General features: G+C 41.7%; 1 protein-coding gene across 1 annotated transcript; it reads left to right on the top strand.

Annotated features, from left to right (window-relative positions):
- The first annotated feature begins 6,264 nt into the window (after positions 1-6,264).
- LOC123040227 (bidirectional sugar transporter SWEET6b) lies at positions 6,265-8,267 on the top strand. The gene is made up of 5 exons (XM_044463130.1): positions 6,265-6,478; positions 6,588-6,804; positions 6,936-7,097; positions 7,626-7,745; positions 7,864-8,267. The coding sequence occupies exons 1-5, from the start codon at positions 6,399-6,401 to the stop codon at positions 8,023-8,025; spliced, it is 741 nt and encodes a 246-aa protein (XP_044319065.1). The 5' UTR covers positions 6,265-6,398; the 3' UTR covers positions 8,026-8,267.
- Positions 8,268-19,653: the final 11,386 nt, after the last annotated feature.

Here is a 19,653-nt window from a genome sequence, read left to right as displayed (position 1 = left end):
TGTAAGTAATTTAGATGTCAAATTTTTATGATTTTTTTCTGTTCATAGAATTTTTATGATTTTTTTCTGTTCTAATTTTGTTCATAGAATTCTAACGATTTTTTGTAGTTCATTGATTTTTTTATTAGATGTGTAGTTCATAGATTTTTTTCATATTGTCTAATTAATTTGTTCATATTGTGTTAGATTTTTTATGATTTTTTTCTTTTCATAGAATTTTTATGATTTTTTTCTGTTCTAATTTTGTTCATAGAATTTTAATGATTTTTTTGTTCATAGTATTTTTTTTGTCAATTTATAGTAAGTGCTTAGTAGTTGAACTAGTTGATTTAATTAATAAAACTACTTTATTTAACTATATATAGAAGTAGTTCCCGCATCGACGTCGACGATGCCTATCCCGCATCCTCGTTGTCGTCGACTCGGTGTGGTGGATACCTTATGGGGGACGTAGGTTGGTGAGGAGGCAGCCCGTTGTTGACCCGATCCTTGTTTGGTGGCGGTCGCGTGGGCCAGTGACGGTGCCGAGGCTTCCGGACACGGCGGAGGTGGTACGTCACCGTGTCAGCGAGGAGGACGAGCACGCCCATCGCTACATGGTTGCGTTGGAGGAAAGGTTCGACAATACCTGGCAGGTTCTTCAGGGATCTCACTGGAGCTATGATCCTGTGATCGTTCCTTATCTTTAGGTGTCCACCGCCCGCGACGATACCCGTCGGGCGCTATGGTTCTAGCTGTATTTTAATTAGCGATGCTATATGTATGATAGTATTCGAGGAGTATTCGATGATGTACGGACACAAGAGATGATGTACTTTCGGTTATAATTGAATGCATGCTAATTTGAATACTACTTTATTTTACGATTTGGTTTTGCTTATGGAATGCTCATATTGGAAAAGTATTCCTACTTTGAATGCTAAAATTGAAGAGTACTCTATGCAGAAATCTAGGAGCCCCCTCCATCATCCACGCCGTCGTGGGGGTAGCTTCTCCTTCATTCCCGTGTGCTAGACAATTTGTTGTAATAATGCACTTGGGAATGAAAGGAGAAGCTACGTACCATCACCGATAGTCAACCCGTGATTAATAATAATGATTTAATTTAGGTTTTTTAGTACATATATTTAATATTTGAATTATGAACTTAGGCCGGAAATGTCGTACTCGGACGACGAAAACCGCCCGGGGGAGTGCGACTGGTGCCACGACGACTGAGGTATGTGTGACAGGTTCATTGAGCTGGACGAAGATTGGTGCTTCAGCATTAAGCTCGAGGAGACCTTCGATGTTCATACGGTACACAACGACGACAATAGTTTTTTTTCGTAATTAAGCACGACTTCAACTATTTTAATGTGTATTTTTCATCTTTTCCAATTCGACTAGCTTATCCCATGCTATGCAAGACGCTATGTCTTGGAGAGGATGCGTTTTGAAGACCATGAAAGTATGGAAACCAAAAAAATTCTCCTAAGGACCCATCATGGTGTGGATTTTCAAGTAAAGTTGTACAATGCTGAGAGTGTAACCCATTTTGGTTTCAAAAATTGGGAAGCACTTTGTAAGATGTATGGTTTTGATAAGGGTATGCTTGTCACCATGGATCTTGGTGATCCTACAATCCAACAAGACAATATGGGCATTTGGGTCCTTGTGGATACACCTCCAATTCTTCCCCAATGTGAGCTTAACATAGTTATTAAGTAATTTATATTGTTTATTTCAAAATAGTTGACAACTTGTTTCCATTGACACCTTATTTTCATTCTTCAAAGAATGTGCGGAAAATGGTAGACAAAACCCACTACACTGATGGCTCCGAATTAACTTATAAGGAGAAAATCATTTGATCGCATTTTGTACTGATCTTGAGAATTACAATGTCTACAATCGAACTCCTCAACATTATGGTCAATACGTGCCACTAGTGCACGTGTTGAACTACGGTAACTACCATGGAGATACCTTGATAAGATTTTTTACTATTACAACATCCCTGCATCTTTTTTTAAATACTTCTAAAACTAGTATATCATTTCTAACTACGAAGTTATTACTATGTTTTTCAACAGATAATCCCGAATGATTGTGTGCCTATCTGATGTATACGCACGGTCACCTTGATGTTTTGAACATACAACGAGGTTGTCCTACGTATCTCAATTGTCCATACCGGATTTCTAAAAGAAGTGGAGACATGACAATCAAAGAATGGAACAAATGTATGGACAGTCGTAAGGAGCTTCTTGCAAGCAAAAGGAGGCGAAGCGCAAGAATTGGAGACAAGATGATCTCCATTCTTCATAATGGAGAGTCAGGTTCTATATTGTTTTATGATATTTTACCTTAAGGGTGTTTAGGTCCTACCTGATACTAATGACCATGTGCTAAGAACAATTATGTAGGGTTGGGTTCGATGACTATGAGGAGGATGATCATATGACTTGTTATTAATAACGAGTAGAAGTTGTATGATGATGCATGATTAGTAGAACTTGTTATTATATATGATGATGTATGATACGAGTATGCATGAGTTATTATATATCAGTGGGTGAAATGAACATAGCAGTATAAGAGTGGACACTTCTCTCTATTAGCTACCTAATAACAACCTAAAATTAACCCCCCAAACCCCTAAACCAACAAAAAAAATTTAAAAGAAAAACCTCAGCTGCTGACACGTGGAAGCCTTTTGGTCTCGGTTCATGTCACCAACCGGGACCAAAGGCCCCCTTGCCTGGGCTGCTCGCAGTGGCCACGTGGAGGCCCATCTGTTCCGGTTCGTGTTAGAACCGGGACTAAAGGGTGGAGGCATTAGTCACGACCCTTTAGTCCCGGTTGAAAAACCGGGACTAAAGGCCCTTACGAACCGGGACTGATGCCCCCTTTTCTACTAGTGTTTATATTTTGATTGTAATTTATATTTCAACTATTGTTCGACTGGAATATTTCCATGCTATTTATGGATGAGTTGTGTTACACCTATAGTTATTTGGGGTGCCTCGAAGATAGGAAAAAACCGGACCGACATTTGGTGCACAGGGTTGGAACGTTGGCTCCCCTATCGGTATCCGCGCATGTTTGCTGTGTATGTTTCCGTGTTCTGCGTTCGAGCTGCCCCTGTGATATCGATGTTTTAAAGCAAATAGATACCACTACTGCAAACGAAACAACGCTTATTTGTAATTTAGTGTGTCGAAGAGGAATATAAGATAACTAGCACAAATGCATCTAAAACTGTAACGTTATTAAATACATCAATTCAGAGGGAGCTTGCCATCACAGAGGAACTTCTAAGCATTCTCATCGTAAATTGATCATGGTGCTCGGCAGAGAGTAGCAGAATTTGGTGTTGAAGTCCATAAAATATTTGTAATATAGTTTTGCTTCCATCCATGAGTTATGAGATACAATCAAACTGAAGCATGACTATGAATTGGAGCTAAATTTGGGGGAAGGATATTATGCGGAAATTTTGAAGCGGTAAAGACGTGATACCTTAGAGAGAGAGAGAGAGAGAGAGAGAGAGAGAGTTGTACATATCACATCGCAGTGGTATAGAGCTATTAGTGCATCCTAATGATGCAGAGGTCAGGGGTTATCCTCATTTAAGAAAATGTTATGAGTATAAGAATAGGGAAATAGACAATATAAATAGTACACACATGTTATCATTGTAGTGATACATCAGTACATCATACATTGTTGTTGCATAGCTAGTGGTGCAGTGATACACCATAGATGGTGCAAATTTTGTAAGTCGCAAAAACTTTTTCTTTTGACAGAAGCCCATACTGTCTCCCTTTCTAATTACTTGAAGTTCTAGCCTTGTCCTAAGTCAAACTTATTTAAGTCTGACTTTTTTTCTTTCGATAAAGGACTTTTCATTGAATAGATATATCGAGGTGATACAATCGTATTGAAAGAAAGCCCGGCCTCTACATAGCTAGATGCACACAGCCAAAAAGTCCAGAGCACCCTAAAAATAATAATTCGATACAATGCCAAGCAATAAATCTTGTCCAGCCTAAGGAGCGGTAGATCCTATCAGTAAATCACACCGCCATCCATGGGGATAGAAAACCTCCCTCGACGTACACTCCAGCCGTGTAGACGCCATCATAAAAAGGTCCCTGTCCTCCGGCTTCTGCAGGATAGACCAAGTATGGAGCCATCATGTACAAACATGAATAACCTGCATAGGAGATGAGACACATTTATTGTTAAAAACCACATCATTCCTGGTAAGCCACATTGCCCAGCATAGGGCCACCGCTCCCACAAGAATATGTGCAGAAAATTCTTTATCAATACCCCGCAACCAGTTGCCAAAAATATTCCTTGGACTACGTGGTGGGTATAAATTCGAAGCTACTTGGACCATGGCCCAAACTGCCAGAGCGAGCTTGCACTCAAAAAATAAGTGTTTGATAGACTCGTCATGTTGGCAAAAGACACATGTCTTCGAACCATGCCAGTTTCATGGTGCCAGATTATCTCTAGTTAGGATGACTGCTTTGTTTAGAAACCAGAGGAAAATCTTCACTCTTAGAGGAATTTTTAGCTTCCACAATTTCCTGTTATCTACTGGAACATCACAATGAACCATTGCATCATACATGGATTTGACCGAAAATTTGCCATTGTGATGCAAGTTCCATCGAAAAGTGTCTGGCTCATGTGACAGTTGAATGTCCTCCAGGCGAGTGAGTAATTCATTCCATGCTGCCAGACGAGTGCCCAAAAGATCCCTACGGAATGAAATATCGCAGTTTTCTTGTCCTAAGACTTGTTTGATCGTGATAAATTTATGTCTGACAATCTGGTACAAGCTCGGATATTGCACCATTAGTGAGTTGTTCCCTAGCCAGGTATCTTCCCAGAAACGAACCTGAGAACCGTCCCTAACTGAGAAGGTCCCAAATTGATAGAAGAATTCCTTGGCCTTCATGACACCACTCCAAAAATGTGAATCCCCAGGTTTCCTATGAATTTGAGAAATGGCATTGGATCCCACATACTTGTTGCAAATGATTTCCTGCCATACTCCATTCTCGGTGAGTAGTTTATAAACCCACTTGCTGAGAAGAGCAATGTTTTAAATCTCAAGGTCTTGTATTCCCAGGCCCCCTTGACTTTTAGGTCTGCATAATACGCTTCACCTAGCCAGTCGATATTTCTTGGTTTCATTATCACAATGCCACATACGACGGAGGAGATGGCCACCATCGTTGGCTGCATCGGAAAGATCATATCTGACCGGAGGCGCCACTGACCAGATCACCATGGCCTCCACGTCGTCGCCGCAGATCCAACACATGATGGCGCACCGACCACAACCGCCGCCCTTCCCGGTATAGGCCCGCGCCACACCTGCAGCTGCCACCGCCCGAGGCAAGGTGGCCACCACGCCGCCGCAACCATCGCAGACCGCGCCGCAAAGTGGATCGGCCGCCGAGCTCGCATCATAGGTGGCGCCGCCGCGCCGCGCACGCCGCCGCCAAGAGTTGTCGCCTGGCGCCTCCTCGTGATCTGGCCGTCTCGCACCGGCCGTGATGCTCGAAGGGTGGAGAAGTCCCGCCGCCGCCCTGTCGTCCCGGCTTTGCTTAGCGGCACTGCCGACGGTGGCGAGGAGAGGGGAGGGGCGGGTGGGGTCGAGTGGTGGCGGCTAAAACGCGGTTAAGAGTTTGGTTTTTTTCAGAATAAATATTTTTGATGGGGACGATGGGGAGCGACCTAACCAAATGAAATAAAACTACCTACGTACTCCACTTTAATAGTAGAAAGATAATTGTATATTACTTTCTCCGTCGCATAGTGTCAAAAACACTTTTATATTACGAGATCCACGGAGTATAGAGCACCAACAACACTTCACGGCATCCGGTAACACGCGTGTTGGGTTTCCGGGTCGTTGGGACGACGGGGGCTGTCTTGGGCTTTGCAGTGTCCTTGGGTGACGCCGGCTGGGTTGGTGTTGGTCCGTGACAGTTTCGGGCTCAGGGTTGTCCTTGTTTGTTTTGCGTAAGACTATATGGGGTTTATCCGAGTATAGGAGTATTGTTACGTGGGAGAGGAGCTCCTAGCTGCGTGATCCTTTTTTGGCTGGAAAAAAGGACGCGGGCGAGGAAGAAATTGACACGGCCGGCTGTTGGATGGGAGCACGGCCGGCTGTTGGAGTTGGATGAGGACTGCACTCAAATCAAACCGTTTAACCTACCCTTAACCATATCTACATCGGATATAACTTGGGGAAAGCGACGGGGAACTCCCTACTATATAAGCTCGGCCACCCACGCCCCAAACAAATCACAACCAACCTTCCCCAAGTCGTTAGTTCCCCCGAGCAATCGAGTTGTGTTCCCAGCGATCGATCGATCTAGGTGAGCATCATGGTTTCCGCCGACGTGGCCCGCAACATCGTCGGCATCATCGGCAATGTCATCTCCTTCGGTCTCTTCCTCTCCCCTGTGTAAGCCCACTCCTCCTCCTCTTGTCTAGTCTGTATGTATACATATATGAAAGGTGGTTGCTAGGGCATGAATCTGAGGCTCGTTTTCTAATTATACGTATGTACGCAGGCCGACGTTCTGGCGGATCTACAAGGCCAAGGGCGTGGAGGAGTTCGAACCGGACCCCTACCTGGCGACGCTCATGAACTGCCTGCTCTGGTTCTTTTACGGGCTCCCCATCGTCCACCCCAACAGCACCCTCGTCCTCACCATCAACGGCATCGGCCTTGTCATTGAGGGCGCCTACATCATCATCTTCATCATCTATGCGGCTAAGAACACAAGGGTACGTGCAACCCTCCTAATGCCTCCTCAATCCTCATCCGTCCCACTGTCTCTTTTCGGCTTTAGTTTCTGTACAGAAGATCCTCCAGCCCCTAACCCAAGCCATGTGCATGTTCTCTACTGTGTGTGCAGTGGAAGATGCTGGGCGTGCTCGCCCTCGAGGCGGCGTTCGTGGCTGCCGTGGTGGCCGGCGTGCTCCTCGGTGCCCACACCCATGAGAAGCGCTCCATGATCGTAGGCATCCTCTGCGTCATCTTCGGCTCCATCATGTACGCCTCCCCGCTCACCATCATGGTACGTACACCACCCCAACTTAAGGGTCGTCGACCCGTGATCTTTGATAACCGCTTTAACTTGTTAGTTCAGGTTGGCTAATTAATTAATCTGCATTGTGCACGTATGGTGTGGTAATGATGCCTTTTCAAGAAAAATACCTGCCTATACTTTATTTTTAAAGTTCTAGTGGATGCTTTTGACAGACCTTAATTTGTTAAACAGTGCACCTTGTTTGTTGTTGATTATGCCCATCTAAAAGCTGCACCCACCTTTCATTTTTTTAATGTTCGTTCCAAAACCCTGTTAAAAAAAGTCCGAATTGACTTTTCACCTCTCACGCACCCAAGTTCTTCTACAATATGCTACATGATATAAAAAAGCCTACGGTTTATTTCTATCACAAAGGTAAACTTCCTTTACAGGGTGAAATACTAGCTCAGGCTAATTGTAAATGACGGATGCTTTTGCCAACTTACGAGTGTACTAATACTAATATAACTCAAAAATTTAAGATGAAAGTAGTAATATTGTACTGCCTATTTGCAGGGTAAAGTGATCAGGACCAAGAGTGTGGAGTACATGCCATTTTTCCTGTCGCTGGTGAACTTCCTCAATGGCTGCTGCTGGATGGGCTATGCGCTCATCAAGTTTGACATCTACATCACGGTATGTACATACACATACACATTGGAAATAAGAAGTCGCAAACCCAGCCAGACATACAATCAAGAACTCCTCAGCGCGGATTGATCTAACTGTTATGTCCTCTGTAAATTCTGTGCAGATCCCCAATGCCCTCGGTACAATCTTCGGCCTCATCCAGCTGATCTTGTACTTTTACTACTACAGATCGACCCCCAAGAAGGGCAAGAACGTCGAATTGCCCACTGTCCTCACCAAAAACGCCGTTACCAGCGGCAACGTCTCCGTCACCATCGAAAATTAAACTTGGCTTCGTTTTTTAGCCCTAACGATTTTGAGTAGTTAACACCGGATGATACTTCAACAAGTTGATGTTAATTAGTACTACTTTTTGTTAGCTAGTAGAGTCTGAGATCGCCTTTAATTTCGTGAACCATTGTCGTCTGTCCAGACTACTATTGCAAATTACAAGTGTATATAAATACCAATCGAGCTGAGTTATCCCAGAGATAGATTATGACACCATGTATGCTTGCCTGTTTTCAATATGCTCTTACGTGATGATACGATTGATTTTTTAATTACAGCATGCAATGGCATTGTTAAATTAAATTATTCAATATCCATGATGTGTTGGTATTATGTTTCGGGCAAGGTCCTCTTTTGTTTTCAGCACAAAAACACCCAAAGGGCATCTTATTGGTGATGCAACTTTTGAACCCGGTGTGAGAGAAAAGGAGACAGACTTAACCTAATTACCGGTTTGGTTGGATGGCTCCTGCTCTTTTCCCGTGACGCTGCCTTATTACCACATCGACTGGCAACGAGCAGCTCTGCAACTTGGTCAAGTATGACGCTTTGAGTCCCTGCTAGAGATATTTTTCTGAATCTTGTAACATGTTAATCATTTTTAGTATGTTCGTATACTATATCTAAGATACTCTAAAGCGAGTTATGTGAAAAAATTGCATGTGAGCCCATGTTTTTATCATATTTGCGAAAATACGTACATATTTGTACGTAAAAAGAGGTATGCTAAAAATATACTACATACTACCTAAAAAATAGTATATATACTACCTAAATATTCTTACATACTACATAGTATGTATACATACACTGCGGTATGGTAGATACTACCTAAAACGTAAAAATAAAAATGGGTGTAACTACACCCGGTAGTAGGAAAATTTTGTCCTATATATATAGGGAAAATGCATCCTACTACTGGGTGTAGCTACACCCATTTCTCGTATACTACTATGTGGTAGTATATATACTACTTTATCATTTTTATTGTGTAAGTATACTATATCTAAGATACTCCAAAGCGAGTTATGTGAAAAAATTGCATGTGAGCCCATGTTTTTATCATATTTGCGAAAATATGTACATATTTGTACGTAAAAAGAGGTATGCTAAAAATATACTACATATTACCTAAAAAATAGTATATATACTACCTAAATATTCTTACATACTACATACTATGTATACATACACTGCGGTATGGTAGATACTACCTAAAACGTACAAAATAAAAATGGGTGTAACTACACCCGGTAGTAGGAAAATTTTGTCCTATATATATATATATATTTCAAAGTAGTGTGTTTGATCGCATGGTGTCTACTGTATATATAGATACACTTCTTTGTCAAGAAAAATGAGTTGAGTATAGGAAGAGCTACGCTCAAATTACATAGCCCACCAACTTGTGGCTCTAACTATTAAGACTCCAGCCCGTTCTCACAAATTTCTATTAAGGGAAATAAAAATAACTTCCAACTTGAAGCAACATCCAAACTAGCAGCCCAGACTAGCTAAACACATCAACTTTAGATTACAAACTGTGTTTTAATATCCAAGAGCAAGGTTTTTTTTATCAATTTATTTTCTTTGTATTTGAATGATCTCGAGTCATCTAGCGATCATTATTATATGAATCTAGTAAGGTTCTGTTTGATCAATGATCACTTATTATAATTTGTTAGGTTTTGTTCCTGGATCATCATTATTGTCTACTAGAATTAGAAAACACGATTCTAGTGCTGCCAAACAAAGACTGGATCTTGAGGCCCGAACTCAAACGAGTGCCCTCAATAGATATTTAGTGAGCCTGCCAACTTGATTCTGAAAATCAAACTGCAGAGGTTAATGTCGACGATGGTGGTGATGATAATACAATGGTGGTTGTGGAACATGATGCAAAAATTGATGTCTTGGAGATATGATATAGTACGAAGATATGATTGAAGATTATATTCCAAGAAATACTAGACGGATGGTCCTTTTTGGTAGAACATGAGGTTCGTTCATTGCTTTGCTATCACATTGCCATTTTAGAATAATATCTGATATATGGTTAAATAAGGTACAAATAAAACAGACTGAAAATTATATAATAAAGTGACAGTATGCTTTATGCATATTAATTCTTATGTTATGTGAATTGTTCCAAATTTTGGGCCACATTTTGGTTCCCGCCCGAGGCCTCAAATTTCGGGAGATGGCCCTGCTAAACAGCCGCTGAATGCAGCCTTAGACCGTTAGCCTTAAGTGAGTTAGTTTCTGGCCCCGCACAGCTCCAAACACTTCATTTGCCACCTGTTCAAAGATCCTTACTCCCCACTGCAACAGATTTTTATTTACCTCATTTCTCTACAAAGGAAACGAATAGTGAATCCAGTATCCAATTAGTTTGATCACAACAACACATCATCCAGCGGTTATTTCTGTGTGTGCCTGAAACACCATCATTTCGTGTGTCCCAGATAATCCGCGGAACTGCAGCAACCACAACTAGCACTAATTTTCCTGTACTCCTGCAAACTTGATTATCTAGGATTCCAGCAGTTATTAAATATCCATGGAAATAAGAATAAAAGTGCATTTTGGCACATTCCATATAAAGCGCACGAGGGGAGGAGAGGAACAGGTGATCAATTGCATGAGGCCAAGGAGGTTGGCAATTGCACATGGGTTGCTAATCCTGGCGCCAAAGTAGTCGAGTACTGCATCCTATATGAATGGACACTAAGATTCATGTCTTCTACTGTCCTCCAGGTGTGGACTTTGACGCCCATGGACCGAACTAATGGTTCTGTGATGGGATTATACAGGGCCAAGAAAATACTTTAGCATGGTAGATTGGCGATTCTCTACAAAGGTACATGAACTTGGATGGTTTGCTTACAGAAACAATGATGTTTATGATGGTTACTGGGTTTACGTCACATGCAAAGTAACTCGATGGGGATGATACTGTGATGGCTCCTGTAGTGACATCCATCTTCGTTAATGCAGATGAATCCTCGCCCTCGCCCGTTGCTGCACCCGCCCCTCCGGTAGCGCCGCACCACATGACGACCCGTGCTCACGCTGGTGTGCTTTGTCCCGGCAAGTGCTATTCGTCTGAAGAGTACGTGTGTACCGCATCGACTTCATCACCGTGGTCGATTCCCTTTTGAGCCCGCGCTGCTTTTCGCGACCCTCACTAGCTCACCAGGATGCAAAAGGAGTTTGACGCGTTGGAGCACAACCTCACGTCTGCACATGGCAACTTGTGCCGCGCGGCGTCCCCATGCCAACGTCATCAATGGGAAATGGGTGTTCCACCACAAGACCCGCCCTAACGGTTCCCTTGAGCGCTACAAAGCGTACAGGGTAGTCTGTGGATTTTGGCAGCGCGCCGGAGTTGACTTCGACGCCTTTGCCCCGGTTATTAAATCGGGTACGATTTATGATGTTTTATAGCTTGCGGTGTCTCGCACATGGCCCGTGCATCAGTTGGATGTTTCCAATGCATTTCTTCATGGTCATCTCATCGAGCAGCTGTTTTGCCAGCAGCCTACAGGATTCGTCAGCACCACTCATCCAGATCACGGAGTGTTTGCTTTCTTGATCCATCTACGGGCACAAGCAGGCACGACATGCGTTGTACCGGCGCATCACCGCCTTCCTCCGATGGCTCAGGTTTCAATCACCCTGCTCTGATACATCATTGTCCGTCTACCATAAGGGCTCTGCTATGGCCTACGTCCCGCTTTACGTCGATGAAATCATTGTGACGGCGTCCTCCACTGACCTCCTTCATCAGCTCACTGCTCGTCTCCGATATGAGTTCGGCCTCAAGGATCTAGGGCCTCTTCACTACTTCCTCGGCATCGAGGTGGTACGACGCGCTGACGGGTTCTTTCTTCATCAGCAACAATATGCTCATAAGCTTCTCGAGCACATGGGCATGCTTAACTACAAGCCTACTCCCATGCATGTCGAAGGCCAATATCTCTGCACTTGACGGATCGCCTGAACCGAATGCAACATTTTATCACTCCATCATCGATGCGCTGTTGTTTTTGACGATCACCTGCCAGGACCTATAGTATGCCATGCAGTAGGTGTGTCTTCACATGCATGCTCCGCGTGACTCCCATTGGACACTGGTGAAGTGGATTCTTTGTTATATGCACGACACCATATCACAAAATACCAAAAGCATGGCGTTTATACAGAAGGCTAGTGCAAGTTAGATAGCAGTCTTGATAAGTACACAAACTAATAACCATAGCGGAGCTCATCATGGCGACTGATACCTCTGGAAGCATATGATTGCCAATTCCAACCACTCAGGTATTGCTTGGTCAAGAATCTCATCGGCGTCCATGACGGCAATAGCTATTGCTTGTCCAGAGAAGGGGCTGCAAGGATGAGATGGATCATACTTAGTAGAAAAAAAGGGAAAGAATCAAAAGTGTTAAGTTTAGCTTGAGGCACCAACCTTTGAATATTTTCAACTAAGAGCACTCTGGCACAAAAGGTATCTCCTCTGGCGCCGCTGCTGAGTCTTGACCCTGGGTGGCCTGAAGTGTACTTATCCTATCCAAAAAAATCATTGGGCCTTATTTTGTGGTAGGCGTGTTATTTTTCTTCAAATGGGTCGGGCGTGAGTGAGGTCTCCTTAAGGAAATGGGCTTTTTTATGGAACGTACCTATTTTCCTTTACTGTGAATATATTTGAAGGAATAGTATGACTTTTCCAGAGGAAAAATACAACCGAAACACGCCTGGTACAGACACTAAATGTAGGTATCCAGCCTAACAATGGGATCATGGTTCAAAAATAAGATTCGTCACGTACGATGGTTGTTGTAGGTGCATATCTTAACATGGTTGGTGGGATCACAAAAAGAAAAAAATGTATTTACCATTTGCAATTACTCACACGTATTCTGGCATCCTCTTTCGGTGGCACCAACCGCAACAGACGGAAGGGTCATTTAACAGATAAGGCAAATGAGAATATTAAGTACGACAACAACTTAACGCCAAGAACATAAAGTTTTCCGACTTATGCACCAGCCCAGGACCACTATGAAGACTGCATACAAGGTCAGGTGAACTAAGAGTTCCACCCTTCGTCCGGTTTGTATGTAACCGACGAGCAATCATAGAGCCCAAACTAAAAGTTCTGTGAACATATAAAGCATGGCGCAAAATAGCAAGATCAAGTGAACTGAGAGTTCCACTCTCTCCACGACCAGTAAGACATCTCCCGGCAAATAATGCATTGTAACGGAACACGGGAAAATGTAAACTATCCACTCTTGCTTCCGATACTCCTCCCCCCCCCCCACACACACACAGTAGTTTCCGAAATAAAATCAATCCATGTCTCTAGGACGTGGCTCAATGATGCTTCCCTCATAAGGTATTTTGCAAACATCGCAAAGATCATATAATGTCATCTCCTTAGGCTTATCATATAAATGGAACTCCGCCGTGGGTGTTGTTTTCTTAGGATAAAAATGAAAGTTTTGCACAAAGGTATTAGTGAGTAGGAGGTATTCGTCGCACTTATCTTGGAGGAAGCGCATGATGCCAGCATTGTTCGCCAAATAATAGAAATCTTCATAAATTCCCACCTCCTTCAAGAATGCATCACTTGGTCACTCACACGTCCGAACCTCCGCCGCACGCGGAAGATTGTACTTGGTCTTGTTCTTCGGAGTTTGCTCTGAATCATGGCTTGATGAGCCCCTTAACCACCTCCTCGGTGCGTTTCTTTTCCCTGAAATTTTCTGAAATTTTTAGTTACTCAAAATAATACTGAACAAAATTGGTAGCAACTAGTCCCACAAGTGTCTAAAGGCCATATCATGCCAAAAACTACTTTGGATCATGTTCATTTGACATGCAAGCTCAAGAACATGGTCACCATAGCAAAATTTGTTTTTGCAATATATGAAGCACTAGAACAAAACTAATTGGACCATTGCAGAAGTCGCATACCGAAGAACAATCCCCCAAAGCAGTTTGGAAATGGAGCTCTGAGCAAGGAGATCGAAAATTGCAGCAAGATGAGCAAGAACACAATTTTGAGCAATGGTGTGAATTTTTTCGGAGGAAGACGAAGTGGATGGGTGGCTGAAATAAGTGAGGGGGCCTATGTGGCACCCACAAGCCACCTAGGCTCGTCCAGGGGGTGGGAGCGCCCTGTGAGCTGGTGGCTCACACGAGCAACCCCCTGGGGTGTGTTCAGTGCCAAAAAAATTCAAATATTCTAGGAAAAAACATATAAAATTTTCAGGGCATTTGGAGAACTTTTAATTTCTGGTCATTTCTTATTGCACGCATAATTGAAAAAAACTATAAAATAATATATTTCTACTTTATTAATTCTAAATAATAGAAAGTAAAAGGTGGGTACAGAACGTTGTGTTTACTAAATTCATCCATCTCATGCCAGTCAAAAGTAATTCATTAATAAAGTTGATCAACTATTATTAATAAAATACTTCTGAATGACATGCAACCGGAGAATCTTCCTATAGCACTAGGTTACCACAACAGGGATATGCATGTCCCCAATAATAAGAATATCATATTTCTTTTGACAGTAGGAATAGGGAATTCAAAACCTCCAATGGTAATTGTTCAAATTTTCCAATAAAATTGATACTATTCACTCGAGGTTGTTTCTTTGGAAAGTGTACCGTATGCTCATTACCATTAACATGAAACGTGATATTGCCTTTCTTGCAATCAATAACATCCATGAAATATTCAAAAAGGGTCTACCAAGGATGATCGGCATATTGGCATCCTCGGGTATATCAAGAATAACAAAATCCATTAAGATAGTAACATTTGCAACTATGACGGGTACATCTTCACAAATACTGATGGGTATAGCAGTTGATTTATCAGCCATTTGCAAAGAGATTTCAGTTGGTGTCAACTTATTGAAATCAAGTCTACCATATAAAGAGAAAGGCTCCTAGATCACATAGAGCAGGTCTAACATAGCTTTTTTTAATGGAGCATGGTATAGTTGGTATTGTTGGATCTCCTAGTTTCTTGGGTATTCCACCCTTAAATGTATAATTGGCAAGCATGTTAGAAATTTCAGCATTAGAAATAGAAATATCATCTGGATTATCATGTGTGTCTACAATAGGTTCACTAGAAGCATGCAAAGTCCTATCATCATTCTTTTTCTTTTTATTACTAGGAGGACTAGGTGGATTAGTATCAATTCTTTGAGTGTCTTGCTCAATTCTTTTCGTATGGCCTTCATGATACAAAGGTTCCTGAGTCATTTTATCACCTCTAGTCATAACTCTATATCATGATCATTCTTTTCATTTTTCATCTCATTAAGCAAATCATTTTGTTCCTTGAGGACTTGCTCTACCTGAGTTTTTAGCATGGAAGCATGTTTACTAACAACCATAAGATCATTCATAGTTCTAAACATATAGTCACTCAAGTGTTCAAACATATAGGCATTACGTTTCAATTGTCTACTAACATGTGCATTGAAGTTCTCTTGCTTAACAATAAAGTTATCAAATTCATCCAGGTATTGACTAGCAGATTTAGTATAAGGAATATCACCTTCAACAAATCTATATAGAGAATTTACCTCCACTACTTGTGTCGTGTTTTAAGACCATATATTTCTTCAATAGGTGGTCAATTCTTAACATCTTTAGCTTTAATACCCTTTTCTTACATAGATTTCTTTGCCTCTTGCATATCTTCATGACTGAGAAATAAAATACCCCTCTTCTTAGGAATTGGCTCAGGAGGTGGTTCAGGAAGAGTCCAATCATTATCATTACACAATACATTATTCAATAGTTCTTCAACTTGTTCAACAGTCCGTTCGTTAAAAACACAACCAGCACAACTATCTAGGTGGTCCCTAGAAGCATCGGTTAGTTCATTATGAAAGATACCAAGTATTTCATTTTTGTTCATAGAATGATCAGGCAAAGCATTAAGTAATTGGAGAAGCCTCCGCCAATCTTGTGGGGACTCTCTTCTTCAATTTGCACAAAGTTAATTATTTCCTTTAAAGCATCTTGTTTCTTATGAGCAGGAAAATATTTTTCGAACAAGTAATATATCATAACCTGGGGACTACGCAAACAACCAGGAGTAAGAGAATTAAACCATATCTAAGCATCATGCTACTTCTTGAGCTTGCGTTGGTTTTTCCCTTGAAGAGGAAAGGGTGATGCAACAAAGTAGATATAAGTATTTCCCTCAGTGAAGAACCAAGGTACACTACAAGGGAAAAGCCTATACACGTGAACCAAGGGTTATGCAACAAAGTAGATATAAGTATTTCCCTCAGTTAAGTAGATATAAGTATTTCCCTCAGTTAAGTAGATATAAGTATTTGCCTCAGTCAAAATACGACGCTACTGCTATTTAGCAGCAGCGCGTTCGAGCAAAACGCGCTGCAGAAAGGAAAATAGCGTAGCGCGTGCACACTAAACCGCGCTACTGCTCTAATTGCCAGGACCTTGCCATCCAGCTAGTTATAGCAGTAGCGCCCTATATTGAACCACGCTACTATTATAGAAGTTAGCAGCAACGCTCTTCTGAAAAAAAAACGCTACTGCTAAGTTCAGCCCACAAGTTTAGTCCCACCTCGCTCCGCGAACAGGGTGTTTACCACCTTAAATATGTTACTTCTGAAACTATCACAACCAGTTGGTCTTCACTGAACTCTATGTGTAGAATTTGTGACGGCAATATGAGTCCTCTCCGGTGACTCATATTGACAATTCAGATTGTACACAAAAAGATCATTGATAGCCAATGTATTTTTGCATTGATGTATTTTTGCATACTTATACTTAGCAATAGCAGTTTTAACTGCAAAGTGCTACTGGTAGTCCAACTTAGTAGTAGCGCGCAACACTGCACAGCGCTACTGCTATTCAGATTAGCTGTAGCGCGTTTTGGCAAACGCACTACAACTAACCCTACCTTATCCCCACGCGCGCGGCCGACCCTCTCCCTCACTCACTCTCCCCTCTCAGTCACTCTTGCCCGCGCCGATAACCGTCGTCGTGCGTTGCCGCCGCGGCCTTCGTCCGTCCGCCGCCACCGTACTCCCTCCTTCCGTCCCTTCTCTCACCGCGCCCTCCTCCCTCCGCTTGCGGCCGCCCCTCCTCCTCCCTCCTCCGCCGGCAGACCTCCTCCCACCGCCCTCGACCTCACCGCCGCCACCCGAGCCCACCCAGCACCGCCGCCTCCCGATCCTGATACCGCCCTCGCCGCAGTAGATGTTAATTTCGGGTTCATAGATAATGATTTTTAGAAGTTAAACTAGTTTAGTTTTAGTTGAACTAGTTTAGTTTTAGTTGAACTAGTTTAGTAAGTAAATTCATAAACTAGTTGAACTAGTTGAATTAATAGAACTAATGTATTTTTAGTAAGTAAATTAATAAACTAGTTGAACTAGTTTAGTTTAAGTTGAACTAGTTTAGTAAGTAAATTAATATAACTAGTTGAACTACTTTATTTTTAGAAAGAACTAGTTTTTTCTTCTATTTATATTAAGTTTATATCTAGTAAGAACTAGTTGAATTAATAGAACTAGTTGAATATGTCATATTTGTTGTTATTTTTTAGTTTAAGCAATTATTCGGGATGTATTAGTGATAACTTATATGGTTTTTGCTTTTGCAGAAATCAAGGAGCCCCTCCATCATCCCCGCTGTCGTCCCCATCGCTGACCCCCTCCGACCTCGAGGTGAGACCTGCCAAATCTCCATGTATATCTTGTGTTGCTCATATAGGATATGTGGTTGCCCAAGTGGCCGGTCATGTTCAGGTTACACCTCCGAGTGGCCTATGTTTTGCCGGAGTGTTGATTAATTTCCGTTCCGGCAAATTTCAGGCACTCGATGTGTCCTTTTTTAGCAAAGGTCATGCCAGATTTTTCCGTGAATTCTGGCATGACTTGTGCTAGAATATGTAGGAAATATCGAGTGGCCTGGATTTTCTCGAAAAATAAAGATCTAATTTAGGTTTCTTAGTACATATATTTAACTGTACAAGTTCAATCATTGAATTATGAACGTAAGAAATGTCGTACTCGGACGACGACAGTGTCCCGGGAGAGTGCAACTGGTGCCACGACGATCGAGGCATGTGCGACAGGTACGTTGAGCTGGACGAGGATCGGCATTTCAACATTAAGCTTGAGGAGACCTTCGATGTTGAAATGGTACGCAACAACGACAAGTGTTTTTTTCGTAATTAAGCATGACTTCAACTATTGCAATGTCTAATTTTCATCTTTTACAATTCGACTAGCTTATCCCATGCCATGCAAGACGCTATGTCTTGAAGAGGATGGGTTTTGAAGACCATGAAAATTTTAAAACAAAGAAAATACACCTAAGGACCCATCATGATATAGATTTTGAAGTAAAACTGTGCAATGCTCAGAGCGTAACCCATTTTGGTTGCCAAAATTGGGAAGCACTTTGCAAAATGTATGGTTTTTATGAGGGTATGATTGTCACCATGGACTTGGTGATCCTGACATCGAGCAAGCCAATATGGACATTTGGGTCCTTGTTGATACGCTTCCCATTCCACCGCTATGTGAGTTTCTCAAACATAGTTATTAACTAATTTATATTGTTTATTTCAAAATAGTTGACAACTTATTTCCATTGACAGCTTATTTTGATTCTTCAAAGACTGTGCGGAAGATGGTAGACAAAACCCACTACACCGATGGCTCCGAATTAACTTATAAGGAGAAAAATCACCTGATCGCATTTTGTACTCTTCTTGAGGATTACAATACCTATTATCGAACTCCTCCAAATTATGGTGAATACGTGCCACTAGTGCACGTGTTGAACCACGGTAACTTCTATGGAGATACTCTGGTAAGATTATTTACTATTACGACATTCGTGCATCTTTTGCATACTTCTAAAACTAGTACATCATTGCTAACTAGGAAGTTATTACTATGTTTTTCAAGAGAAACTCCCGATGGATTGTGTGCCTCATCAGATGTATCAGAATGGTCGCCTTACAGTTCTGAACATTCTGCCAGGTAAATCTAGGGAGCTCACCTATGCATATCGGATTTCTAAAACCGGTGAACACATGCTCATCAAAGAATGGAAAAAATGTTTGGACATTCGCAAGGAGGTTCTTGGAAGTAAAATTCAGCGAAAGGCAAGAATTGGAGACACGATAATCTCCATTCTCCATAATGGAGAGTCAGGGGCTATATTGTTTTTTGCTATTTTACCTTAGAAAATGTAGTAGGTCCTAAGAGAATGTAGTAGGTCCTATGAGGTACAATATGTTTATTATGTGGTAATGTGTTAGAGTTGATGATGAGGAGTACTTGTGATTACGACTAGTGACCAATTTGCTATGCGATGTCATTCGACCAACTTTTCGAGTAGATGATTTTTCATATAAAAAACTTTTTAATCCGAGTTCGTATGCAAAAGTTATGCCCATTTTACAAATTTCCAGAGAGATTTTGCAAATAAAGTCGAAATTCATATTTGTAAATTTTCCCAACACTTATTTTCTTTTATTTTTCTGACATTTTTATCATTTTCTTTTAGTTTTTTTGAACTGAAAAGGCGGT

Source organism: Triticum aestivum, chromosome 2B, assembly GCF_018294505.1.
Source record: "Triticum aestivum cultivar Chinese Spring chromosome 2B, IWGSC CS RefSeq v2.1, whole genome shotgun sequence".
NCBI classification, from domain to species: domain Eukaryota; kingdom Viridiplantae; phylum Streptophyta; class Magnoliopsida; order Poales; family Poaceae; genus Triticum; species Triticum aestivum.
Note: the sequence above shows the minus strand (reverse complement) of the source record. Positions and strands in the feature narration are given on the sequence as shown.

What these genes read in the sequence shown, in the direction of transcription:
- LOC123040227 (XM_044463130.1), top strand. Translation starts at nt 6,399, where the DNA reads ATGGTTTCCGCCGACGTGGCCCGCAACATCGTCGGCATCATCGGCAAT. An exon ending in ATGCGGCTAAGAACACAAGG is followed by an intron (nt 6,805 to 6,935) that starts GTACGTGCAACC and finishes CTGTGTGTGCAG; the next exon opens with TGGAAGATGCTGGGCGTGCT. An exon ending in AGTTTGACATCTACATCACG is followed by an intron (nt 7,746 to 7,863) that starts GTATGTACATAC and finishes AATTCTGTGCAG; the next exon opens with ATCCCCAATGCCCTCGGTAC.